Here is a 27586-nt window from a genome sequence, read left to right on the forward strand (position 1 = left end):
TTAAAAGTTAAATATCCCTTTTTTAAGTATATCACAAGTGAGGGGAGAACGGAGAAGGAGATCAGCCGGAGAATCGGAACAGCAGGGGCGGTATTGCAGTCGCTGTACCGCACTGTTGTGACGAAAAGAGAGCTGAGCCAGAAGGCAAAGCTCTCCGTCTACCGAGCAATCTTCGTTTCTACTCTCACCTATGGTCATGAAGTGTGGGTCATGACCGAAAGAATAAGGTTGCGAATACAAGCGGCCGAAATGAGTTTTCTTCGACGGGTGGCTGGAATCTCCCTTAAAGATAGGGTGAGAAGTTCAATCACGCAAGAGAGACTCGGAGTAGAGTCGCTGCCTCTTCACCTGGAAAGGAGCCAGCTTAGGGGGTTCGGGCATCTGGTTAGGATGCCTCTCGAGCGTCGGAAGGAAAATTACTTTACTTATTCTCAGCAAACTTTGAAAGCAGATGGCACTTATGTTTATTCAATTATTATATTACATTTCAACAATTGTATTTTTTACAGACACTGTTGAGTCTTACACATATACAGCACTGGTTCATGACATGATCGATAAGGGATCAAACGTTAACATCAAAGCCACAAACGTGGGACCATGACAAATACAGAATGAGTAGATGATGAATCAAATACTGTAATTCTCTGAAGATCTAATAGGAAATTATCTTTTAGATTGCTTTTTAGTATTCCATGAGTGGATGCTGGGAAAATCAACGCAAATCTTGCACGAGGTGAGTGGCCCTCCCACACATTGTCCTGCAAAATCTCAAACTTTATTGCTTGACATTTCGGTGAATAGATCCTTCAAGAGTGACTCCTTTTAGAGGGGTTTGCCATTGTGGCACTTTGTAGAAAAGTTGCAGAGAAAAATTAGGTCATGTCTACATGTTGTCAGTCCAGACACAAAGCACTTCCCTTACTGCACATGAATGATACAGCTTCCTGCTTTACAAAGGAGTCAAGGACTTCAACTGAGGTAAAATAGTGAGTGAATATACATACATATATCGCTAAATACACTACAACATTTTGTTTCGTAGGAGTCTAGAGGTGATAACATTGTTCTTCAAAGCTGAGTGAGTTGAGTTAGTATTTGAAGTATGCATCGTTATGATGTACATCTGTAAAATGCATTTCTACTTCTGAGGCATTTCTGTGCAGAAATGGCTGTGGCCAGCCACATACCTGTATGCTGCCTCCATGTGTACAAAGTATATAAATAAAAACAAATAAAGCGGTCCATTCCATTATGTTCCACCCCACTCATCCTCCTGTGGCTCTGAAGGCATCCAGAGGGAGTTGCTCGTGTATAAATTTCTGTCATTTCTATTGATGTCAATGGATGGGACATAAAGGTCTGATGTTATCAGCGGCGTTTTGACGAGGCCATTCTCGACGTCTAGCCTGCAGGGGTTGACCGCGGTTTCACCTGTTGGAGGACCAGAAAATCAATAATGAAATCAGTGCTTCGGGCCTCCTACTTTCAGGATCTTCGGTGTCAGTGGCTCATAATAATGAAATGGTCCCAAGATTCAATCCTCATTGCAGTCTGCAAGAGCTTTATCTAAATGCCCCACTAGCAGATGCTAGACTCGCTAGAGGCTGTACTATTTTGATTGATTGAATACTGAAAAATAATTCTATAAAAGGTTTTGATTGATTGATTACTTTATGGGCAGAAATGTAATCAGTACAGGGTAGGCCTACTGTCAAACAGAAATGTAATCAGTACAGGGTACAGTCAAACAGAAATGTAATCAGTACAGGGTAGTACAGTCAAACACATGTCCAATGGGATCACCGAAAAAAAAAGTCCTTGCGGTCTTGTTTCCATTCAGGATAAGCCAAATAAGCCCTCGATCGGGGCGTGTTTCCATTAAGGTCCTGCGTATTAAATGTATCGAGACAAACAATATACTACTGTAATGTGCAAAAACATAATTGCGAGTAGTAATGACTGAGAAAGAAAGATGTGTATAGTAAAACGGGGGTGAATCAGTATAGGGTTGTTTTGTGTGCAAAGTTGTCATTTTAGCCTGAGGGTGGTGCTAGAGGATAGGGGTAGCTGAGTGGTTAGTGAGCCTGCCTGGACTGTAGAATGGCACTCATCGGCCAGTCAATCTAAGATTTGACCCAAAAGAAATTGCAATAGTAATCGTTCAAGGTTTTTTTTATGATCCTAGGGTCATCCAAATAACATATTCAAAATTCATTATTATATACATTTTGGATTGTGGTAAATTCAGTGGTTGAGCGTTGAATTTGAATTATGCTTTAAGTAGCACTAGTTCTTACCCGTTGTGAGATATTTGCCCCCCCCCCCCTTGTGGCCGTGAAGGGTACTGCGCCCGGGTGCGTTTGTAATTGACTAATAAATGAATTAATAATCATTAATGTGTCAAATCGAAAAAAGGGCTTCGTTACGCCCTCCATATGCATATGGTCAATGCCTGTGTGAAAAGGGAGTGTTTGGTGCAGGCAGTAAGGAGTTACGGCACTGTTTCTGACAGACACACACACACACACGGACAGACATTCGGTTAATTATAGTATGATATGATGATGTGACGTCAAACGTTAGACAACGTCTGATGACAAAACTAGGGGTTATTCGTGATTCTGAATCAATTGCAAGCATTGGTTTTGCACGAAAAACGCTCCTTAGGCTAAAAACGGCCATAGCCGTCTTCACAAAATGTGATGAGGTCATCACATTTGGGCAAGTCACACTTGAATCACATTTTACAATGTATTTAAAATGTTGCACTCTCGAGCACGCATGGGTCATGCGACCGTGCTGTATTCTGCCCCCTCTTTGGCGGCACTCTCTCTACACATCTCTGGGTGTGCCATAGGTATGGGGGCCCCTCCGCATTCTTTATACCAGTGGTTCCCAAAGTGGGGTCCGGGGAAATTGAAATGCGCCGTAGGGGTCCGTATACTAATTCATGTCAAACTGGGGGCCCTTGAAATTAAATGGGTTGAAAGTCACTGCTAGAGCCATAACAATCTTCTCTTATGGGGGTCCCTGTCATATATTTTCAAATGGGGGTCTGCAGGCTAATTGGTGTCAATTTGGGGGTCCTTGACCTGAAAAAGTTTGGAAACCACTGCTTTATAAACTGCATCATCGTCAAATCACAAGGCCATGAAACTTAATTTATTTGCTCTCTCACTCAATATCTGACATACAATTTGGTATGAAAGGTCAAAGTCAAGAAGGACAATCATGTATTGATTGTTGTACAACTATCGTAGAAGGATGAGATCGATTGCATTTGAAAGCTTTTACTTAAATCAATTCACTTGCTGCATTGTTTCCTAGATGACGTACAGATGCTGCTTGTCTCTCTGTTAGTATAGTATTACCTGAGTCATAGAGCGGCGGCTCACAAGACTTCCCGTCACAGCTATCTTGACAGAGGCCGATCCATTCCGTGGCAGGTAGGGCCAGTTCCACTGGGTAGACATGGGCTACAGGCACTGGCTGCACTGGGACACTGGGGATGTCTGTCAGACACACAAGACACCATGCAGACTGGGTGAAAAACAGGGTATTGTACACAAAGTGGACAGCCTTCCACTCTGTGTAATGAATCGTCCTTGATTTTCTCGTGTGTGTAGGTTAGAGAGGCAGTGTGCTGTGACTGGTCATCAGTTTTAATTTCATTCATCAATTTGCATTCATTATTATTAATAATTGTAGAGTAGAATCTAGTAATCTACTGCAGGGGTCTGGAACCTTTTTCACATCAAGTGCCATGTTTTCATTTCCGTGATAGTCAGTGTGCCATATATAATTATGACACCACATCAACATTAAATATTCCCAACTGATTTTGATTGTCCATATAGGGCCTAAGGTTGCCTACCCCTGATCTACTGTACAATTATACGTACTGTATATGTGATTTTTGTATTTTCTCCATTTTAGTGTTTTCTCAAAAATTTACTGTGAAGGGTGAGCTTTGTTCCAATTTATTCTGTAGCTGTATCAAAGGTACGAGACAAAGTCTTGGCTTTTCTGACGTCATAATTGCGGTCGGGGTTTGGAATATTGGATGACGGTTTTGATGCTTAGCTAGCCGAGAGTAACTAATGATCGCCTCATTCATTCAACTCATAAACAGACACTGTCAGCAGCAAGGAATTATCTTTCCCATGTCCCCGAATGAACCTCATACTGTCTCTCTCCTGAACTGTCTCCCTCTCAGCTGTACTGTCTGTCTCTCCTGAACTGTCTCCCTCTCAGCTGTACTGTCTGCCTGTCTGTCTCTCCTGAACTGTCTCCCTCTCAGCTGTACTGTTTGTCTCTCCTACACTGTCTCCATCTCAGCTGTCTTACTGTCTGTCTCTCCTACACTGTCTCCATATCAGCTGTCCTACTGTCTGCCTCTCCTACACTGTCTCCCTCTCAGCTGTCCTACTGTCTGTCTCTCCTGCACTGTCTCCCTCCCAGCTGTACTGTCTGTCTCTCCTACACTGTCTTCCTCTCAGCTTTGCCACTATCTGTTATTGAGATGGGGGGGAAAGTTCTAAAGTTAGATAAAAATAATAATATTCAGTCAGCTGAATGTTTCTATAAAGAAGGGCATCAGATAGTTACTGGCCAAGTCTTTACTCTGTGTACAGTGTGTGTGTGTGTGTGTGTGTGTGTGTGTGTGTGTGTGTGTGTGTGTGTGTGTGTGTGTGCGCGCGCGCGCCAGTCTAGTGCAGACGTACAGTACATATGATAATCGCAATCGCAATTTTCAGAACCAAGGTGACTGCCACTGAACCATGACGTTCTCTTTGCAAAAATGTAAATTCCAGTCCCAAAAATCTAGGCCATTCTCCTGCAAATGTCGTCAAGCAGACGTATTTTTTCAACATTATGTATGAGGTGGCAACTTCTGTCACTGTGTTACGTTGTGCAAGAATACAGAAGTTCGTCAGACTGCCCGACAAAAAGGATGTGGTTTCTCCTCTCCGTTTCTCACACTCAGCTAATGAAGCAGTCTGTCGTGTCACATACTGTACTGTACGATTGTTTTTGAGCTGCATAACATTGCATGGAACAAGATATCTTTCTATGTTTGTTAAATGATGAAAGTTTGATTTTGAATAATTATAAGATATTTGAGCAGCGTAACATGATATTGTTTGGTAGAAGTTTGTGTCTTTTTTTATTTAACAGATAATTCTGAATACAGGACATAACACTGTTTCAGCAGTGATGACCCGCACATTGCATTGTGTGGTACTGTGGACATTTTAAGCAATTTCTTGTGGACTGATCAGTGTACATTTCTGAATGTAAGAAGTTATTGACAGTAATTGTGTTCATGCTGGTTGAAGCAACGTTCTCAGAAACAAGGAAGTGCTGTAGACACGGTATAGATAAGATAATTTAAGCGGATATTACACACATCACATCCAGCACTTTACTTATCAGTAGACTGTACCTGGCTGTAACCACACTGTGCGTGAACTGCACACCCCATTTAGTTGAAATAATTAGGGCAAAAACAAAGCCTGTAAGTTCCACTCTACATAACATGTATTGCGTTGCTGTGAAGAACATGGTGGGAAATCCCTTACCCTCAATTTCTGTGACTTCAAAGCACTGATTTCTGATTTTAACACCCTCAAACGCATAGTATACCATCAGCGCACGGGGATGCCTGAGACCTATAAATATTCACACACCTTCTATGGCGGCCTTTTGATATTTACTGTGCAAGAAAGTAAACCACGTGCAACTCACAAGAGCCACAAAGACATCCAGTCTACATTACTGTAGAAATTACTGTAAATTACTGTAAACACAATACCTGCTCTGAGTGATCTGCGTTTTGAGCGCCAACATATGACGGCAAGAAGAATAATGAAGCAGGTCAATACTAGTCCTGACCACAGGCCTGCAGGCAACATCCATGAGCACTCTAAGGGAGAGAGAGAGAGCGAGAGAGAGAGAGAGAGAGAAAGAATGAGATTTTTCCACAATGAGTTGCATTTAGAATTTCTGAATTTCTTTCCCCACACCTGAGCAAGTTTATATTGAGCCTGTAGGACTAATATCAGCTAGCTTTGCTAGGTAGTACTTCCACTACTTCGTCTTTATCAGGAAACCTAATTTTGTCCAAAACTTACTTTTCAGGATTCAAATTATGATAATTATGAATGATACTTTTAGTGTAGTTTTCCGTAGCGCTGCATGGAGAGCTCCTGTACAATGACAATAACATTTTCTTGTATGTCTTACAAGATGCAAGTGTATAGGCTATGTGCATATTGTCAGGAAAATTGGTTCGAATCTCCTCAAAGTTGTCATTAACTTTTAGCTTGAAAAAGTCAATAAAGGTCAAACTTAATCAATGAACCAAGATATTGCATACCAAGACATGCTGCAGGATTTGTATCCTTGGTGGCATTTCATTTCAAATAAGAATAACGTGACTGATTGACTGAGTGAACGTGACTGTCAGAAATGACACATTATTCCTCTACTGAAATTATTAGTTAAGACAGCTGGCTCCATAATCACCAACAGAGAAACACTTGCCGAGATAGTCTTAAATATTGACACTTACGAACTATGACGGACCCACACACGGTATCCGTTCTCTGGGTTCCAGGAGTTTCCACTTCCTTGCCTATGGCGGCACACCTGAAAAGGAAAATATAATCCGTGTTCAGTATAATTGTTTTTAAGTTTAGTGTTGCTCGGGGAGCAATACTAATACTCTAATGTATTTAATGTCTTTAAATGTTCTGATGAATTGAAAATGGAGGACCCTGAATCAGGGTCCTCCATGTAAACGAGTCTTATAGTGCTTTTTCTGGTTTCATCCTCGTAGCAGTTTTTGTATTGACCTGTACTTCCGTTGAAATGTACCCAATACAATTCTACATACGGTGAATAAAACTTTTCAATCAATCAATCAATCAATCAATCAATCAATCAATCAATCAATCATGTAATAGAGTTATTATTATAAGGTAGCTTGGGATGATAAACTAAATAAAAGTGGCCTGTAATCATAATGAGACGAATACATACAGTATGTGAAATAGGTATGTACTGTATCCATTTTGGGGGAAATTTGTTTCATTAATGTTTTTTTTCCCTTTTATGGTGTATCAATGACTTGTCTGCAAAAGGACAAATTATGATTTAAATAATTTTGTATAAATTCATATCCCTCTCATTTAGGAACAAAGCTCTTCAGAGTTAACCACTTAAACCCAGCTGCCCACGGTCCGCTTTTCTACACTAAATCTCTTTGCCGAAAATAGCAGATCTACAAGCCCACAGCGCGTTGCGAAACAATGCGCTGTGAGCCAGTAAATCTGCTCTTTCCACTAAATGAGAATAGCGATGCTAGGGTTCAAGTGGTGTTAACATTTCAAACAAGTAGTGGTGTGTAGTAAAAGTTGAAACGTACTGTATACTCACTTGGTGTGTCTTTGACAAGGTGTGGAAGAATCTGACACGTTGCTGAAGGTCCCTTCTAGACACGGAGCACAGACTGTGTCATTTGTCCGAGTGGCTGCCAGAAGGAAAAAGTGGCAACAGGCCATTTATTTACAGAAGACCACTTGTTTGTTTGCCAACCCTTTTGATCTCAAGAACCCACAGGTTGATTAGCATTTAGGCCACGGAACCCCCATTGAAAATGAATTACTAGTCGCGCATTGCTCCCCGTCTCAAAAGCCCTTTACACTTTTTAATTCAAGTTTGAATACTGAAAGTCAAGGGCGGTCAGATTGGGCTGAGACTTTGCCCAAATATGGGCATGGCTGACATCACAGTACTGACATCATAGTAGCCTACGAGTGATGTCATAGACTGGCCACATGAACTCATCAGTAGACCATTACTTCAGCTTGAGAAACCTTAGAATTTTGGAGCATACTACACTAACTATAATATTTTTGCTGTCGGGCAGAAACCTCTTATCTCGATTTTAACTTTTTGTTTTCTACCTACATCGTCACAAGGTATCAAAAGTAGCAGATCTGCAAGCTTGAGTCGAAGCGCGGCGCGTGTTGAGCTTCGTTGATCTGGACATATGAGGTTTCCACCCGACAGAGACAATATATAACACTGAACATACTGCTGTATATGAACGTACCAACAGACATGACCCCATGTCCCTCAGGGCACCTGGTGACGGATCGGCAGCTGTCACAACTGTCGTTAGTGCAGTAGAAGTCAGACTCGCAGCCACACACCGTGTCCTTGTTTGCCGTGCATTGCACTTCTGTCCTCTGGTTCCCTGAGGGAGAGATGTAAAGCAGCACACACAAGACAATAAAACATGAGCGTCGCATCGCCACAATACTGGAGGAAGGTTAGGGAACGATTTGGTAACACCCACCTACGTATAGAACAAACAATGGGCAAATTCTCCTTCTACAGCAATGCCACCCAAGTGTGGAATGCCCTGACCCCATCCCTTAAAAAGTGTTGTTCACTGGCTTCCTTTAAAACAGCCCTGAAAACTCATCACTTCTCTCCACCCTTTCTTTACACCCCCCTTTTATTTTCTACTCTGTAAATAGGCTATTGTGTTTTTATATTTGTGATGAGATTGAAATGGAAATGGAAACAAGAACGCAAGGACTTTTTTGACTATACTTTCTGTCTAATACAATATTCAATCAATCAGTCAATCAGTCAGTCAGTCAATCAATCAATGGTCTGTAAGTATAGTGGAAAAAGACACGTCGTTGTACTTTACCAAATTATACTGATTACACTGAAACTCTGTGTTTGAGTTTTTACTTAATATAGTCGACAATACTGAAACATTGCCAGCCTAGGGTGGGATCATGAACACAGAAACAATACCATAGGAAGGAATTTAGTGCGTGAGCGTGCATGTGTGTGTGTGTGTGTGTGCGTGCGTGTGTGTGTGTGTGCTCGCGTGTGTGTGTGTGCTCGCGTGTGTGTGTGCGCTTGAGCATTGTGTGTGTGTGAGCATTGTGTGTGTGACGTGTGCTCATATAAGGAAAGTAATGTGACAAGGCATGTGACTTACTGGCTTTGCAGGCAGAACACTTTAGACATCGTTTCAAATGATTCTCTGTTGACGTGTATGAAACACCAGACTGACATTCATCACAGACAGTGTTGTGAGATCCTTCACACTCTTTGATGAAATACTTTCCTGACATTGGGGTCACAGAGAGAGGTTGAATGAGAGATCAGTTTGCCTAAATGACTTTACGAGGAAGTTATATTAATGTAGAATATATTCATTTTTCAACTCTGCTTTTCAGCTTAATCTGTTTGTTGGTCTGAGAAATACAGACAAAAGTGGGTGTACTCGGTAACCTGCTGTACCGCAGTTTGCAGTGATGAGTTTAAGAGTAGACTCCAACTGTACCATTATATACTGTACTAACCTGCGGAACACTGCTCACAGCATCTCTTCCCATCTTTGGAGGGGTATAGTCCATCTCTGCATTGCATCTCCTAACCTTGTGTGTGAAATCTTTAAGGTTTACAAGACGATGGTGGTCTCTGTGTACTAACCACTGCATGAGCTGTACCAGATGTAAAACGTGTCCTGCTGATTGATCAACGGCTGTAACTGTGTTTTGTTTCCTCTCTTCGTCTTCTCTGTTTTTGTGTCTCGCTTGTTTCTCTTCCAGCAGTTGTTATAGCAGCAGCTGCTTGTGTCCACTCTGTTCTGCTCTGAGGCGAAATGCGCTCCACCTCACCTCTTGTCTTCTCTGCTCCCACACAATGGAAAACCTGGTGATGTACGTACGGTACCTCATCTGCCGTGTTCTCTCGCTCTCCCCCCTCTCTCCTCTCCTCCCTCTCTCAACATGTCTTCCCCTCTCGCTCTCTCGCTTTCTCTTCCCCTCCCTCCCTCCCTCCCTCCCTGCCTATCTCTCGGTTTCTGTCTCTCTTTCCCTCTCACTTTCCTTCTATATCTCGCTATAGTCTCCCACCTCTCAATTCAACTCAACTGCATTCAGATAGGTAGTTTATTTATTAAATAAACACATTTTGTCCTCATAGAGGAGACTATTTCCCCCAGAAGGTGCTTACCTGCTTACATACTGTAGTTGAGTTGTACACTAACACAAACGCATACTGCAACAGTATGACATATGTAATTGTACAGAACAGGATTACACGGGCCACTTAATTACAGAGGTCACACCATGCCCTGTGAATGACATGGATAATTACTTAAGTGTATTAGTACCAAGGGAAACCTTAAGATAGAAGCGTGCATAAACTATTTAAAAAACTGTCTGTATTTATGTATGTCTCTCTCTCTCTCTCTCCCTCCCCCCCCCCCCCCCTCTCTCTCTCTGTTTCCTTCCGGCCCCGTCTCTTGGGTGACGTTTGTTCTCATTTGTACCTTGCACATTTTTTTACAGTTACTTTTTTGGCACTCGATCATGTTAGAAAATATCCAAAGCACGACAGCTAAACACAATGGGGAACTTCCTCTCAACCTCTCTCTCACTCTCTCCATCCTTTGTCTTTACCGAACCTTTATCCTCACGGGAGTTAACTGTTTATCTGAAAAGTGTGGAGAGAGATTTAGGGGCTCAGTGAGAACAAGTCTCTCAACGTTTCACTCTCCCAAGCCATTATCTGTTCATCCTCCTTCTACCCCAGCCTCACTAATATGTCCCAAACACACATGGAAACACACACATTCAAATACGTTTCTATAAAAATGCTTCAGGTTGCAAAATGAGAGAGAGAGAGAGGATGGGGGAGCGAGAGACAGAAAGTGATAATAATATGAAAAGGGGAAGGAGAGATTTAGTTGATTTGCCAAGTGAGATTTGGTCAGATCATGTTGAGATCAAGGTGAGTCCCCTTTTGTCATATTTAAGTTGTATATTAAACACATTACAATTTCAGAGGCTGGAGAGCAAAATATAAAATGAAAGACTTGTGATTTATTCTTATGGTGTTACGTTCTTTCTCATTTCTCTCTCTCTCTTGCAGTCTTTTCTCGGTCCTCCTGTTTCCCCAGTATGTGTTCTCCATACTCTCTGGATGGGTGCAATCACCTGGCTATCCGCGTGGTTATCCACCCCATGCCAGTTTCAACTGGAGCAGGTATACACTCTTTAATATTACATATAGAGACAGCAGAGAGTAGCACTATATTTGTGCTAAGGATTGATACAGAAATTGCCTATTCAGAGTCACAGTTAGCTATTTATTTCGTTTGTAAGAATGAGCTGACAGGTGGTCGCATATGAGATGACGAAACATTGTGTACACATATACTCAATGTAAAGAGACAAAGAGATAATTGTGCTTCTCTATTCAACGACCGGCCCCAGGTGTGCTCCACCAGGTCATGTACTGTCCCTCACCCTCACACACCTGGACCTGGAGGACAGCCATGCCTGTGAGAATGATGCTCTGCGGGTCAGTAGAGTGGAAGTAACTATAGTAACTGAACTGGGTTTCTTTTTTTAATCACAGAAACTCACAGGTTTTAATGTTTCAAAAGTGGTCTAATATGAATGTACACAGGCAGGGTGTTCTGCTCCTAATGGTGGAGGATTGGTTAAATGCAGAAGACAAATTCTTTGTACATGTACATACATACTGTATATACATAAGCCAAGACATACGCGTAATTAGTTTTGTATATTGTAGCACCTAAGTTAAAGGACCACTTCACTTTTCAGCCTTTCTTCATTGGTCCTCACTAATGTTTATGATAAAATAGCACCATTTCTTTCTGTGGGCAGTTCAGAAACCCGTCCACCAGTAACATCATCGATGGGGAATCCAAGCTAATAGTAGAAACTGCAGGCTTTCTAGTCCTGAAAAGTTGCAATGCAATAATGGAAGCCATCGTTCTCACAATAATAAAAATCTAAATACCGGTATATTATTTGTTTAAAAAGTAGGAAAAGAATGTTGGTATTTTATATAATAAAATAAACAGTAGTGAGGACCAATTATGTGAAGATAGGTTGAAAAGTGGTGAAGTGGTCCTTTAAAGGTACACTTTAATTTCCTAATAAACAATGTAGACTCGTACAAAGATAATCCCTCTTAATCATCACTTATGACCCACTAGAAGTGTGTGATGGTGTCTGTATCCACCATAGACTGTAAAAAATATGGACAAAGCGTTCGCCGGGTCTAACATGGACGTAAAATGAAGCCTGTTATTCCTGCACTGTAAGTCGCCATCTTTTCTTACCGTTTGGTACCAGCTGGCCATTGGCTGGCTCCGTTTTGGACCAGCTGGCCATTGGCTGCCCAGACAACGAGGCGGGACTTCCCCCCTTCTTCTCCGTTGGTTTTTATTTTGACTCGAGTGGGAGGGGAATCCCGATCATAGACTGTAACGGTAGCCACGCCCCTCAGAACATACGCGATGTTTTTTTTTCTTTATGGTCATTTTTTTAATTAATGGGACCATAATTTTCCAAAAAGAATATTATGACATTAGAAATGAGACTTTAAACTAGTGACTGGAAGAAGAAAGTATTCATGACCATGTTTATTAAGGTAATACAGTCTAGGTGAAGTTGGGCCAAAATACATGGGCCTCTATGGAGCTATGGGGCTTTTTGGTTCCAGTCCAGCGCCACAACAGGCCATTATATGAACTACCGATTTCAAATGAGGCTTCACGAAATATCTGGCTGACTGCCCCCCTGGTATCCACAGAGACCCTTCTTTATGCTTGTATTTTCCAGTGTTTACTTAACTAAGTACATTTACTCGAGTACAAGTACAATTTTGAGGCATTTTTGTCTTTACTTTATTGGAGTATTTCCAGTTTTCAGTAGTTTTCTTTGCTTCTACTCCTTTACATCTCAGCGGCAAAATTGTACTTGTGCACACCCACACAGGGCATATGCACAAAATAGAGTGATCAGGGCATTCAACTCAAACCCTATACTTGGCCCTTTTCCCTCTACCACCAAATCTGTACGCCAAAAATAGCTGATCTACAAGCTGCTATTTTCACTGAAAATCACCTGTCATGACATCAAAGTCAAGACTTGATTTGTTGTACTCTCCGCCTACATTTCCCAGATCATGTTAGATGGGGTTCCCATTTCCACGGTGTGTGGCCAACAGACATTTGAGGAGCTGCAGTCCTCTGTTAACCTTCGCCTCCTCTCCCACACTGGAGGTTGCCTCTCTCTGTCGTTCCACTCCGATTTCTCCAACGTCAGGAGACACACTGGCTTCAGAGGCTTCTACACGGTGCGAGGTGAGAAGAGGAGAGCTCACGTATAGACAAATTCACAGAGGTTTTCCTGGGTGCGGCCATTACTGAGGTGTACCATTAAGCGCAGCAGCACTGATTAGCTACACCTGGCCTACGGAGCACCTGCTCCATGGATTACACCTCAGTAATGTCCGCGCCCAGGGCACCCCTCTGTGAATTCGTCTATAGGATTGGACTTAAGATCACATCTGTATTCATATGTTGACATATGTTGTGTTGAACATAATATATGTTTTCCCTCAGGTCTCCTTACAATAACCACATTCTAGAGCAGTGGTTCCCAAACCTTTTCTTGTCAAGGACCCCCGAATTGACACTAATTACCCCGAGGACCCCCATTTGAAAAGATATGCCAGAAACCCCCATAAGAGAAGATTTTTACGGCTCCAGCAGTGATTCTCAACCCATTTAATTTCAAGGACCCCCAGTTTGACATGCATTAGTGTACGGACCCCCATTTAATGGCATTTCTATCTCTGGGACCCCCAATTTATATTGTAAAATCAATGTTAATTTACAGACCGATAAGGGTCCATTTGCTAACAAACTATCATTTAGCTGGGGACCCCCTGGAACTCCCTCAAGGAACCCCACTTTGGGAACCACTGCTATAGAGGGTATGCACGTGACATCATCATCATACCCGGAAGTTATATTATGCAGGAACTACTGAGTGGAAAAAAAAACCTACTTTCTGGCCTAGACAACCCATGCATCCAAACAGAAAAGTCCTATCTGATTGTATTAAACAATGTTAAACAACGTTAAAGTCACTCAATTTATGCATGCGCATACCCTCTATTGTGTACTTTTCGTGTTGTGCACTGCACACACACACACACACACACACACACACACACACAGAGCAATTACACTTTTTTACCAAAGTTGAAAATGTGATTGTGTGTTCCATGCGTCCTGAGACTTTGATGAATGCGAGGATGACCCAGACCACGGATGTTCCCACTTCTGCCAAAACTTCATCGGAGGCTACCGCTGCTCCTGTCGCCACGGTTACCAGCTGGACACAGACAAACAAACCTGTAGAGGTACAGTCATTTTGGGATGCCTGCCTGCATGGCAGTGTTGGTTTTGTTATTTTATAGTGGTAAGTTACCGGTAATTGGCTTCAACTGGTATGTGCATGAGGACACCATGGGGAATTCAGTTAAAAGCAGTCACCGTCCGTATAGATCAGAAATACAGCAGTATTTAGCACTTATTAGATGAGTGATGTGTGAGTTGTAATTAAGGTATATTTTGATTAGTATGGTGATGGTCATCTTCTCCTTTGGCCAAATGGAAATAGTTATCTTTACAAATTCTTCAGTTATAAGTACAAACGTGCTTCACAAAAAGAAGGAGGGTATAACTAAAACCTTTGCTGATTTTAGAGTGGTGCAACCACTCCTATAGACAGCTATGTGTAGCTGTGTCCCTGGGTCAGAGCACGGAAATAGCATATTATCACCACCAAGTGTCACTGTTGTGCAGCCTAACACACTGACTCAGAGGTCAGGGAGGAGAGCTTGTATAGTACAGTACAGTACAGTACAGTACAGTACAGTACAGTACAGTACAGTACAGTACAGTACAGTACAGTACAGTACAGTACAGTACAGTACCACTCACTTCAGACTGGTCTGATTTTTGTTTTACATGCACATAATACGCATGCATGCACAGTGCGCGCACGCACGCACGCACGTACACACACACACACACACACACACACACACACACACACACACACACACACACACACACACACACACACACACACACACACACACACACACACACATACACACATACACACATACACACACACACACACACACACACACACACACACACACACACACACACACACACACACACACTTTCACTTCAAGGCAAAGGCAGGGCAAAGGCGTCACGACAAAGGTTTGGAATCCTATTGTTTTGGTGCTTATTTGTCTCTTCTGCTGCAGTTTTACAAAATTGGCATTAAATGAAAGAATGTCTGTCTGATCCAATGTCTGTCTGATCGTGATAAATCATGCATCTTTAATACAGCTGTCAGAAACTGCCAAAGGTCTAGATCTGGACCCTTCGTTGCTTTCCACTTCTAAACAGTCGATGTTGGTTTGATGCCCAGAATTGCCACTTTGTGGCTATATTTAGGAATTCAGCCAACATGAAAATAACATTACAACGCTATTGCTGCTACCTGTAAACCTGAAGGAGTCCACTGCGTCCTCAGGTCCCTTTGAGAATGTGCTCAATTAACGTTAGACAGTATTGGGTTGCGTGGCCCACCACAGACTGGTAGCTAAACCAAAGAGAAGAGGAAGCTAGGGAACACATTAGAAAGAGGAAGTGAGAATAGTAAATTGAGGAAGGAGAAGAAGTCACAGGGGAAAAGAGGATAAACAATAGAACGTATACCACATGATAGAACGTTATCATGTGGTGATAATCATTGAATCATTGAACGTATACCACATGATAGAACGTTATCATGTGGTGATAATCATTGAATCATTGAAGTAAGTGATATTTTGTGTTTAAAGCTTAAAGCACTATTTCCTAATAGTAAACATTGGCTTGCTTTAGAGCTGTTAGATCAGTAACAGGCGTCTCTCTGTCTCTCCAGTTCTTTAATATACAGAAAATTCATTTTCAGTCGGGTTGCCAATTTCAGCCAATCAGGAGTCCCAGTTCCACATTTGTTTTAATGTTTGTTTGTGGCTTTTTCGACTTTATTTTATATGTTTTTATAGAGGGACAGACAGTAGGCCGACAGGAAATGGGGAGGGAGATGGGGGGTTGGGTTGACATGCAGTAAGGGCCGTGGGGATCGGGAGTCGAACCCGCAGCACACTGCCAGCCAAGGTGCCCGGACCGCTGAGCCACGGCCCAAGCCCTAGTTCCAATGTTGTCTGCTCATGTCTTCGTGTTGTTGGTGGTATGCCGTTGACGACCTGAAAATGCATTTTCTATTTTAGTACAATCAGAATATAGAGCTATTTAACACTTATTCTAACAAAAATATATCACTTACCTTTTAAGATAATGATAATAACAATAATGATGATGGTAGTAAAGAAAATAATGGTCTCAATGGTTGTGTGTGTGTGTGCGCACACACACACACACACACACACACACACACACACACACACACACACACACACACACACACACACACACACACACACACACACACACCGACCCAGCAGAACTGACTGGCTCTCTGCCTCCACCCACCTCAGTGAGCTGCACGGAGGACCGCTCAGGGTCCATGAAGGGTGTGATCTCCAGCCCCTCCCACCCTGCTCCGTACGCAGAAAACGCCCGCTGCTCCTACACCCTGTCGGTGGAGGACCACCTCCAACTGGAGCTGCACTTCACTGGGGGCTTCGACGTTGAGCAGAGCCCAGACGACGGACAGTGTATGGATTCAGTGACGGTAGGCAGCCGACTGCAGTATCGCACTCTTGCACCCTTTATGTTAAAGCTTATTGTTTTTTTGGCCCTCCAACACCTGGCTTTCAGACATGACGTCATGTGGCAGACAAGTCTATGGATCCTCATCTGAAAGGTGTTTGTGCCCCTATACATGATGTGTGTGGTTAAAATGTTTCAGAAATATTCCAGTTGTTTTGAAAAAGAATCTACAAGCTCGCAACACGTCGAGTTTGTGAGCGTTGTGAGCTTTGATATACAGTATACATAAGTGGTTAAATAGGTGTTGATTAAATACTTTAGCTGGGGACCCCCAGGAGGGGTTCCTGGGGGTCCCTCAAGGACACCTGGGGGTCCCCGGACCCAACTTTAAGAAGTATCTGCCATCAACCAGCCTAGGCCCTAGACTAGTTACAATTAGATTTGGCGTCTTGGGGAGAGGGATATGAAGGCAAACGGATCATCCCATCCCACCCCTCGTCTGGACCTTTGCACTATTAGTTCTGTTGTTTTTTTCCAGGTTGAAACTTCCTCCGGGACTCTGGGACCATTCTGTGGCCAGGCCCTCCCGCCATCACCCTTACTCACCCAGTCAAGTCACATCCGCATCCTCTTTAACTCCGACGCCTATGGCTCCAACACCGGCTTCTCTATCCACTACAAGAGCAGAGGTAAAACACTGCAGGGATCAAGTGCTACTGTATGTGTGTGTGTTTCTCTGTGTTGCTCTGGGTCCTGTGCATTTCAAATTAAATATCAGTAGTCACCAAGGTTATTATAGTTAGTTAATCAGATTAGATTCTATATATTTTTTTTCTGATTCTGATTTTAATTCATTATAAAGTGAGCTTGGTAGGTTATTTTAATTTAATATATTTTTTAAAGGGCTTAGTTTAATATAATTAATTATTCAAACATTTGTTTTCACATAATCAAATGTTTTATGGTCGTGGTTCACCAGGATCCTGGATGGTTTGATTCTAGGCTTAGAATAATTGATTTTTGTAAATCTCTATAGGAAAATAATGACAGATTTTTCAGTGGGCCCATAAAACCATGCCCACTGCTATGCTCTATAGTTACTGGACATTGAGCTTTTTGATTGATTGATCAATAGTCAAAAATGTAATGGCATGGAATAGCATATAGTCCAGTAATACACTTGGGCTAAGTCCCGGGGACTTGTTTTCATTGTGGTCCTATCATGTATTCAATTAATCAACAGATCATAGAATATTAACACATTAATACATGTCATCAACAATACAATACAATACTACTATAAATGCCACGTCTCTGCGTGCATGCGCGTGTGTGTGTACGGTTGTAATGCACGTAACTCGAGAACCGTTTGCCCCACCGACTGCAAATTCGACACATGCCTTCCACACCCCCTCAGGGAGTGCAGTGCCCGGTATCAACTCGAGTCGGTTGGACCCACGGTTCTCCAGAACCACCACAAAAGTGGGCCAGTGGGCCTAATCAGCCTAAATCCCCTCACCTGTGCAATTTCCAGCCTCTGCTTCAGCCAATTGATTGCCATGGCAACCCCACACTTGCCAATTGATTACTTAACCAGTCCACTTTTCAGTCAGTTTGCAATATTTACAGGCAGACAGACAGATACAGAGATCTCCATGTGAGCTGGTAGATCTAATCTGCAAATGGCGGCACAGAGATTTTGGGCCCTGTCTTGCTCCACCCCCTTACCCCTAAACTTATTTTGCCAGAGTGTGTGTGTGAGTGTGAGTGTGAGTGTGAGTGTGAGTGTGAGTGTGAGTGTTGTGTGTGTGTGTGTGTGTGTGTGTGTGTGTGTGTGTGTGTGTGTGTGTGTGTGTGTGTGTGTGTGTGTGTGTGTGTGTGTGTGTGTGTGTGTGTGTGTGTGTGTGTGTGCGAGTGCGAGTGCGAGTGCGTGGTACTCCACTGACAGCGGGCATTCCAGTTCATATCTTTATTTATATTTTAGAAAACGAGAATCTGAAATCCTAGGTATTATTATTATTATTAGACTATTATTTATTAGAAGTGACAGTTATAGACCTCTTCATCGCTGGCCGTTTGAAATGACCTTTATCCATATTTTAAACGTTGACTATTCAAAAATAGCAGTACATACATAATACAGTATATGCCAGGGTTCCCCAATAGGCAGCCCGTGGGCCATTTGTGGCCCGCGGTGCCTGGTACCCTAGTCAAAATATGGCCCTTGAGGAAAATGTATTGGGGAACCCTGCAGTATGGGCACAAAAGGGACAGACGGATAGTTAAAACGGGTGCTAAGACAACGGGTATTATTAGGTTCCAAAGTTGCATCGTTCCCAAATCCCAAGTAGACTAGACAAGACAATACAATACAATACAATACAATACAATACAATACAATACAATACAATACAATACAATACAACTTACTGTATATTTACAGCTATGATACAAACAGTCCATCCATGTAAATCTTTGTGTTTGTCTGCAGTGCAGACATGTCCAGGTCCGGTAACCCCCCACTCCTCTGTGGCTCCCGGGCGCCCAGAACATCGCCATGGCGACACTGTGACAGTGACCTGCGAACTTGGACGAACTCTGGAGACGGTGAGATGATCACAGATAATATAAGTGATGAACTGTGTACATGATTACATTTTTGTTTTGTTTAATAATTTAGTTTTCCTGTAATATACTGTAAATATGGATGGTACTAGTCAGAAGCCAATATCATATGTTATCTGAATGAGATATCGTATTCATTCTCAGACTGCATGAGACATTAATGAGATATCTCATTCCTATCTCACTGAATGATTGAGTGCTACATTGCTAAAAAAAGAAGTGTCCCCAACATTTTGGGGAGCAGGGCAGGCCCATTATCATGTGCCGCAGGTTAGATAACTCTTTATTAAATAAATTCTGAATGAATCGTAAAAAAAACAAACGCTAGGTTATAGTGTGTCTCATCATCTTCTCCTTTGTAAAAGGAATCGGATGCCAAGACACTGAGCCTGACTGAGTTCAAGACAACGTGTCAGAGGACAGGCGCCTGGAGCCCTGTGTACCGCTGTGTCCGTGAGTTTGACAGACAGAGTTTGATCATTGATTTTACTGATTGATATTTGTAGTTCTATTCCATTATTCAACCTTATAGTTTCATAATTATGAAAACAACAAGAACCTCTTCTTTGCATTTGTCCCTGTTGTGATTGATACTTATTCTCCCCCACTTGATGTTGGAGATCGGATAAATACTATATAAGTGTCAGATGGTTTTCTGAGCCCAGTGAGCCGTGACATCTGTCGGCTAAGATTGTAAAATGTAGACATTCTTCTGGACTCCTTCTAGCTGTGAATTGTGGGATGCCAGACGTTGCTGAGGATGTCAGCCTTCAGGTGGTGGGATCAGCCAGTGGGAGCATCAGCACTCTGTATGGAGATGAGATTCAGTTTGAGTGTGGTTCAAATTACTACACACTGGAAGGAGATGGTGAGTAGTACCCAGTGAGATTCTTTCTGTTTCACTTCTTCATTGAACTCTGACTCTTAACAAATGGGTTGATTTTTACACTCTCACAGTTAAATTAATTAATTATTAATTACATGAAAAAACCTTTCCTTGAAGCGTTGTGTTAGTATTAGTCCATTTAGATGTTATGCACCTAGTTTTGATAGTTTGCGCCCTCCGCACCATCTGCTTTTGGCCAATCAGCATGAAATGTGAATCAGTTCTTCCTTGGTCCAAGAACTTAGTATAATATGTTACCATGGAGCTCAGAACATATCTATATCTATATGTGTGTCAACTAGGGCTGTCAATCAATTAAAATATTTAATCTGATTAATCGCATGATTGTCCATAGTTAACTGTGTTTAATCGCAAATTAATCGCATATTTTTTATCCGTTCTAAATATACCTTAAATCAGTGGTTTTCAAGATTTTTCTTATCAAGGCCCATTATTTATTCTGCATTTGAGCCACAGACCTCCAGGTGGAGCGAAATCCAGACGCGGCGGACGACGAAGTCGCGACCTATTATTTTCAGTCGCAACGTATAATATCAATTCGGGGGGGGGGGGGGGGGGGCTGGCCAACACAATAGATAACCTACCCTGGCCAACACAATAGATAACCTACAAGGACATATGAATTTTATTTATATACACGGCTATATTAATTTAGCCGATCATCAAAGCTCACCGCGCTCGTATAGCGCATTGACTGTCTGTCTGTCTGTCTGTCTGTCTGTGTCTCAATGACTTGCCTTAGGCGGATAATATAGACTACAAGTACTTTATTAAAGTAAAGTAAAAGAGTGAGTTCTCATTGCGTTCTCTGCGTCGTAGCGCATGCAGATAGGCAGATAGGGGGGGGGGGGCAGTTCTATAGGCAAGGGCAGAAGGTTCCTATAACGACAGTGGGTGCGTGCCCACCTTAGAGTAGCCTATATATTTTAAGGCACCCGCCCCGCAACTTATTATTATTGGCTTATTATTTTGCCACCAGCGGAGTTGACGGTTGACGCCGTTGTCTAGTATAGACTATAGGCCTGTGCCAGGATGATTTTAAATAAATATGTCTCTGTCTCTGCGTCTCTAGAGCTATAACATATATACTGTAGCACACATCATGTGTGACACATGTGCACACACACACACACACACACACACACACACACACACACACACACACACACACACACACACACCGAGTACTAAGTATAAGTAGCATATAGGGTACGGCTCTAAAAACATTAAATACTGCGGGAGCATTACACTAAACAAAGTTGGATTTGTACATTGCAGAAACGTAACATAACGTAAGTGTTCTTATTATTGTCCGTCTGGGTTTTATAATGCAGTGTGAGTCCGCTCCGCGATAGCCGATCTGCAAGCTCACAACGCGTTGCGCTGATTGACAGTGCACGTGCAGCAGCTACTGTATAAAATTATATTTAAGTAGGCTACTTTTTTGTGTGACGTCTGTGTGTTATTGACTTCTTGTTCCTTAATGTGCAGGTTTATCAGAGCGATATAGTGCAGCTGTGAGTGAGTAGGCCTAGCTGCTGCTGCTGCGTCCGTGCACCAATAGAGCGACCGCGGCAGCGGCACGTATGCTTGAAATATTAAATAAAAATATGTTGGGCTTCCGGGCGTCCGTTTCTGGACTGTACCAACGGGCTTAGGGCCGGACGGTCCCTTAACTCCACGGGCCCCTATATTTTAGGCCCGTGCAGGGCTCTAGTGTGTGTGTGTGTGTGTGTGTGTGTGTGTGTGTGTGTGTGTGTGTGTGTGTGTGTGTGTGTGTGTGTGTGTGTGTGTGCGCGCGCACACACACATCACATGTGCACACATGTGTGCTATATATTATAGCTCTAGAGACGCAGAGACAGACATATTTATTTAAAATCATCCTGTCTCGCACGGCATATAGAGCCAATGAACGGAGCATACCCCCCCCCCCTCTCTCTCTCAGCACACGCTGTGCTGTGATATCAATCAGACGCAAATGATCATTGAGTAACGTTAGCTCTGACTCGCACATTATGTGAGATCACATAAAAGGCCTTTAATATAGCCACAGATCATATAGGAATAGGCTTGGGCACTACCCTACCATCTCTCTATAGTGGGGCACCGACGATCTGCAAGCTCACAACGCGCTGCATGTGGACGCAACACTTGGAGCTTGTAGATGCGCACCACAGATCATACAGGGCGTGTGTTCCAGCTAACCCTATAGCATAACACACACACAAGCAACAGTATAGACATCTATTCATCATTATTTATTTCAAATCAAAATACAATGTAATGCTGCACCACTGTCATGAAGTTCGCACGCACACGCGACACACACACACACACACACACACACACACACACACACACACACACACACTAGAGCCCTGCACGGGCCTAAAATATAGGGGCCCGTGGAGTTAAGGGACCGTCCGGCCCTAAGCCCGTTGGTACAGTCCAGAAACGGACGCCCCGGAAGCCCAACATATTTTTATTTAATATTTCAAGCATACGTGCCGCTGCCGCGGTCGCTCTATTGGTGCACGGACGCAGCAGCAGCAGCTAGGCCTACTCACTCACAGCTGCACTATATCGCTCTGATAAACCTGCACATTAAGGAACAAGAAGTCAATAACACACAGACGTCACACAAAAAAGTAGCCTACTTAAATATAATTTTATACAGTAGCTGCTGCACGTGCACTGTCAATCAGCGCAACGCGTTGTGAGCTTGCAGATCGGCTATCGCGGAGCGGACTCACACTGCATTATAAAACCCAGACGGACAATAATAAGAACACTTACGTTATGTTACGTTTCTGCAATGTACAAATCCAACTTTGTTTAGTGTAATGCTCCCGCAGTATTTAATGTTTTTAGAGCCGTACCCTATATGCTACTTATACTTAGTACTCGGTGTGTGTGTGTGTGTGTGTGTGTGTGTGTGTGTGTGTGTGTGTGTGTGTGTGTGTGTGTCTGTGCACATGTGTCACACATGATGTGTGCTACAGTATATATGTTATAGCTCTAGAGACGCAGAGACAGAGACATATTTATTTAAAATCATCCTGGCACAGGCCTATAGTCTATACTAGACAACGGCGTCAACCGTCAACTCCGCTGGTGGCAAAATAATAAGCCAATAATAATAAGTTGCGGGGCGGGTGCCTTAAAATATATAGGCTACTCTAAGGTGGGCACGCACCCACTGTCGTTATAGGAACCTTCTGCCCTTGCCTATAGAACTGCCCCCCCCCCCCTATCTGCCTATCTGCATGCGCTACGACGCAGAGAACGCAATGAGAACTCACTCTTTTACTTTACTTTAATAAAGTACTTGTAGTCTATATTATCCGCCTAAGGCAAGTCATTGAGACACAGACAGACAGACAGACAGACAGACAGACAGACAGACAGACAGTCAATGCGCTATACGAGCGCGGTGAGCTTTGATGATCGGCTAAATTAATATAGCCGTGTATATAAATTAAATTCATATGTCCTTGTAGGTTATCTATTGTGTTGGCCAGGGTAGGTTATCTATTGTGTTGGCCAGCCCCCCCCCCCCCAGAAGGACGATCGTAATCACATATTGCCTTGCGCTGTGCGTAAAATAGTAATTTTTTCAGTATGAGGCGATACGCAGCATCTACACAAAGTGCATAGGGGGACCCCCCGACCCCCCCCCTGCAAGGGTCCACATGGGGTGGGGGGGGGGGGGAGGCACACAGATAGGAGCTCAGACACTCACACACACACCCCCCCAGGGGTCCACAGACGCGGGTCGGGCCATCCCGTATGTAGGAGCTGGTATATCTGCTATTTTCGGTGGGCAAAAAAAGGTGACAGCTCTGGAACGCAGGGTCGCCTGGGGACGGAGAAGGGCTCCATGGACAAGGTGCACGCGCTGGTGCCAGGCCCAGCGCATGGGCCGTTCCCCGGGCACGATGCGCGCGGAAAAAGGCCTGCTGGAACCCCAGAGAACCACTCAGGCTCGCTTGGAGACGGCGGAGAGAGAGCCGGGCACCGGGCATATAACAAAGTCAACCTTTTACGTCGCAAACGGGTAGATATAGCCGCGACGAGTCACGTTCTGCAGCGACGAGTCCAGCTCACGCCAGAACGGATTCTTTACGTTGCGACGGAAAATAACAGTCAACATATTACGACGCAAACGGGTAGATATAGCCGCGACGAGTCCGTTCTGACGGGACGAATTGATATTTACGCCAGGACGTACTCGAAAATACGTTGCGACGCAAAAAAATAGGGCGCGACGCAAAAAAAAATCGGTCACAACGTCGTCGTACGTCGCGTCAGGATTTCGCTGTCTCTCCACGGACCACCATTTGATGACATTTAGTCTTCCAGACCCAAACTAAAGAACTGTATTGATGTTGGCCAATGGTACAGTACCATTTGTTGATGAAGTTTTCAAATTGTGTAGACTTAAATTAACTTAAGTAATTCAGCTGTTTAACAATTATTCAACTCTTCAGTGTAAAATTGCCATGCATCTCTCAACCATTCTGTCAAACTTCACAGTGCGTTAATCGCGCATCAAAAAATATAGTGCCGTTAAAAGGATTGTGAGTTAACTAGTTAATAGTGCGTTAACTTTGACAGCCCTAGTGTCAACACTATGCCTTGTGCTCTCTTTCAGATAGGTACCTTTGTAATGCCAGCAGTGAATGGGTATCAGTTAGCGGGGAGACAGATTTCCCAAGATGCACTGAAGGTATGATTTCAGTATCACTTGATATCAGTCTTCATTCTTTTGGACGGATTTCCCCCCATCATACTATATATTATCATGTCCTTTCTGTGTGTTTCAGTGTGTGGGAAGCCAGAGGAAGATATCTCGAGCACCGGCAGGATTTGGGGGGGTAGACGAGCAGAACTGGGGAAGATTCCATGGCAACTCTACATCCAAGAACCACAACTAGGAGCAGCATCGTTGATCAAGGATGGGTGGGCTGTGACTGCAGCTCACGTTGTGAGTGGGTCCGAAGCGATGCAAATTAAAATGTTCGGTGGACTGATTGATACGGACAATGTGGCAGGATCCCAGTCTGATGTGGTGCTCATGGATGTCAAAAATGTCATAATCCATTCCGGATATGCTAATCCACGTCCCAAATTAAATTTCGACAATGACATTGCTCTGCTAAGGCTGTCTTCTAGGGTGAAGCTAGGGCCCACCCTCCTTCCTATTTGTCTGCCCGAAGTGGGCGACAGACATGTGCAGGAAAACCAACTGGGCACCGTGTCGGGTTGGGGCAGGACGGAGGAACGGAAACTCAGCAAAATCTTAAAATATGCCCCCGTTAAGGCTTACTCCCTCAATGAGTGTAAGACGGTTCCCATGCACAAAATCAACAAACCAATGATCTTCACAGAGGAGAACATGTTCTGTGCTGGAGAGAGCGGGGTGGGGGACAGCTGCAGAGGAGACAGCGGTGGGCCATTCGTTGTGCCTCCGCTGGGCTCTGGGAACAAGGATGGCCAAGGGCCCTATCGCCTCAGAGGCATCGTGTCCTGGGGCAGCGCCTGTCAGGACCAGCAGTTTAAAGGCTATTACGTTAATGTGGGGAATTACTTGGAGTGGATCCAAGAGACAATAGAGAAAGTAGAGAGAGAGGAAAAAGAGATGAAGAACCAGCTCGTATAGAACCAGTCTATAGTTACCAGCAGTAACTGAAGTAATCGAGTATAACAAACTAATCACATAAAATAATAACAATAAATCAATGTAATATCATACTTATTAGCATGTATCATGATTAGAGTGTTAGAGTGGGTGACAATATTATCACACGTAAAGATGAAATTACCTACCTACCTAGGTTCCATCCTGGAAGCAAATCTTTCCGGTGATAAAATGGCCACCAACGTAATCAAAAAGGTCAACCAAAGAACACGATTCCTATACAGGATCTCCTCACTGGTCAACAAAAACACCCTTAACCTTAAAACCCTAACAGCAGCCCTCGTACAAGGTTTATTCGACTATGCATGCACCTCTTGGTACCACAACATCTTAAATCAAGGCTCCAGACATCCCAAAACAAACTGCTATACTACTTGGCCTCACTCCCCGGCCCGAACCCACCTCACCCCTGCCCACTTTGATGGGCTGGAATGGCGTCTGGTCCACAAGATTCGATACACCACCAAGATACCCATGTACCTGTCTAAATACTTCGTTAATGTCAACGAAGTCCACACCCATAACACCAGAGGGAGTTCAACAAACCATGTGCAACCCAGAATCGGCACAAACAAGGGACTAAATTATTTTCGCTCCTATGCCACTAAAATGTGGAACGCCCTACCAACAGTCATTAAGACATGTGAATCCCTTGACTCCTTCAAAACCGCTCTCAAAGGGCACCTACGGACGGCTGCAATTCGAAACTGGCCCCCGTAAAAATCTGAATCCCCCCCACCACCTCTCCCTTTTCCCCTCACTGTATATGTTTCTTTTCCCTTTTTGCTTCCTTTATGATGAATTCCTGTTCTGTTCTTTGACTATATGGAAGTATCTATTTGTACGTCTCTAAATGTTTTGATGAATTGAACATGGTGGACCCTCTTGTAAACAAGTGTAATGCTTAATTGGGTCGTCCACTCACAGTTAACAGTCTTTGTATTGAGTTTGTGCTTGAAATGTACTGTAATTCTGCAAACTGTTAATAAATATTTCAATCAATCAATGTAACTACACATTCTGGGACACATGAGGTTCGAACCCAGGCTCCCCTAGACCTAGAGTCAGTGTCGAAGAGTCCTTGAGCAAGACTCTGAACCCGTAATTGCTCCTGATGTGCAGGTTGGTGCCTTGCATAGTACTAGCCCTTACCCGTTGTGAGATATTTGCCCCCCCTTGTGGCCGTGGGGGGTACTGCGCCCGGGTGCGTTTGTAATTGACTAATAAATTCATTAATAATCATTAATGTGTCAAATCGAAAAAAGGGTTTTGATTGGTGCAGGCAGTAAGGAGTTACGGCAGTCACAGTGACACACAGACACACAGACACACACACACAATCAGACATTGTTAGAATTATAGTATAGTATGACGATGTAAACCCCAAAGCGTTATATAAATGCACCATTTACCATTTACTGTATTATTTTCCATTAAACCCAACGATTTGAAGCTTGATCACTGATGATCTCTGCAGTTTTTTACATTACTTTTTGACAACATGACAGAGAGACAGGGAGTAACATCAATGCAGGAGATGAGCTGGAGTGCTGGACGTCACATCACCATACTGTATGTTTGGTGAGCATGCAGCCGATCTGAGCAATGAACAGTAAAGCATAGGAAACCAGGCTTTCCTCAGTTACAAGGGGGGGGGGGGGGGGGGCTCTGTTTCATC

At 43.3% G+C, this 27586-nt stretch overlaps 2 protein-coding genes across 2 annotated transcripts; one reads left to right on the plus strand and one right to left on the minus strand.

The window, feature by feature from the left end:
• Positions 1-448: 448 nt before the first annotated feature.
• On the minus strand, positions 449-9778 carry LOC310855796 (tumor necrosis factor receptor superfamily member 5). Its single transcript, XM_083760942.1, has 8 exons — positions 9399-9778; positions 9032-9160; positions 8123-8266; positions 7444-7537; positions 6578-6654; positions 5819-5929; positions 3375-3515; positions 449-1434 (listed from the first exon to the last, which is right to left on the minus strand). Exons 1-8 carry the CDS (start codon positions 9463-9465, stop codon positions 1253-1255), a joined length of 945 nt encoding a protein of 314 aa, XP_083617068.1. The 5' UTR covers positions 9466-9778; the 3' UTR covers positions 449-1252.
• Positions 9779-10725: 947 nt separating this feature from the next.
• Positions 10726-26613, plus strand: c1s.2 (complement component 1, s subcomponent .2). Its single transcript, XM_083761329.1, has 12 exons — positions 10726-10833; positions 10975-11088; positions 11319-11406; positions 13042-13222; positions 14164-14289; positions 16498-16694; positions 17211-17361; positions 19164-19279; positions 19663-19750; positions 20025-20165; positions 24862-24936; positions 25034-26613. Exons 1-12 carry the CDS (start codon positions 10820-10822, stop codon positions 25867-25869), a joined length of 2127 nt encoding a protein of 708 aa, XP_083617455.1. The 5' UTR covers positions 10726-10819; the 3' UTR covers positions 25870-26613.
• Positions 26614-27586: the final 973 nt, after the last annotated feature.

Source organism: Protomyctophum parallelum (genome assembly GCF_964188405.1).
Source record: "Protomyctophum parallelum genome assembly, chromosome: 3".
Lineage (NCBI taxonomy): Eukaryota > Metazoa > Chordata > Actinopteri > Myctophiformes > Myctophidae > Protomyctophum > Protomyctophum parallelum.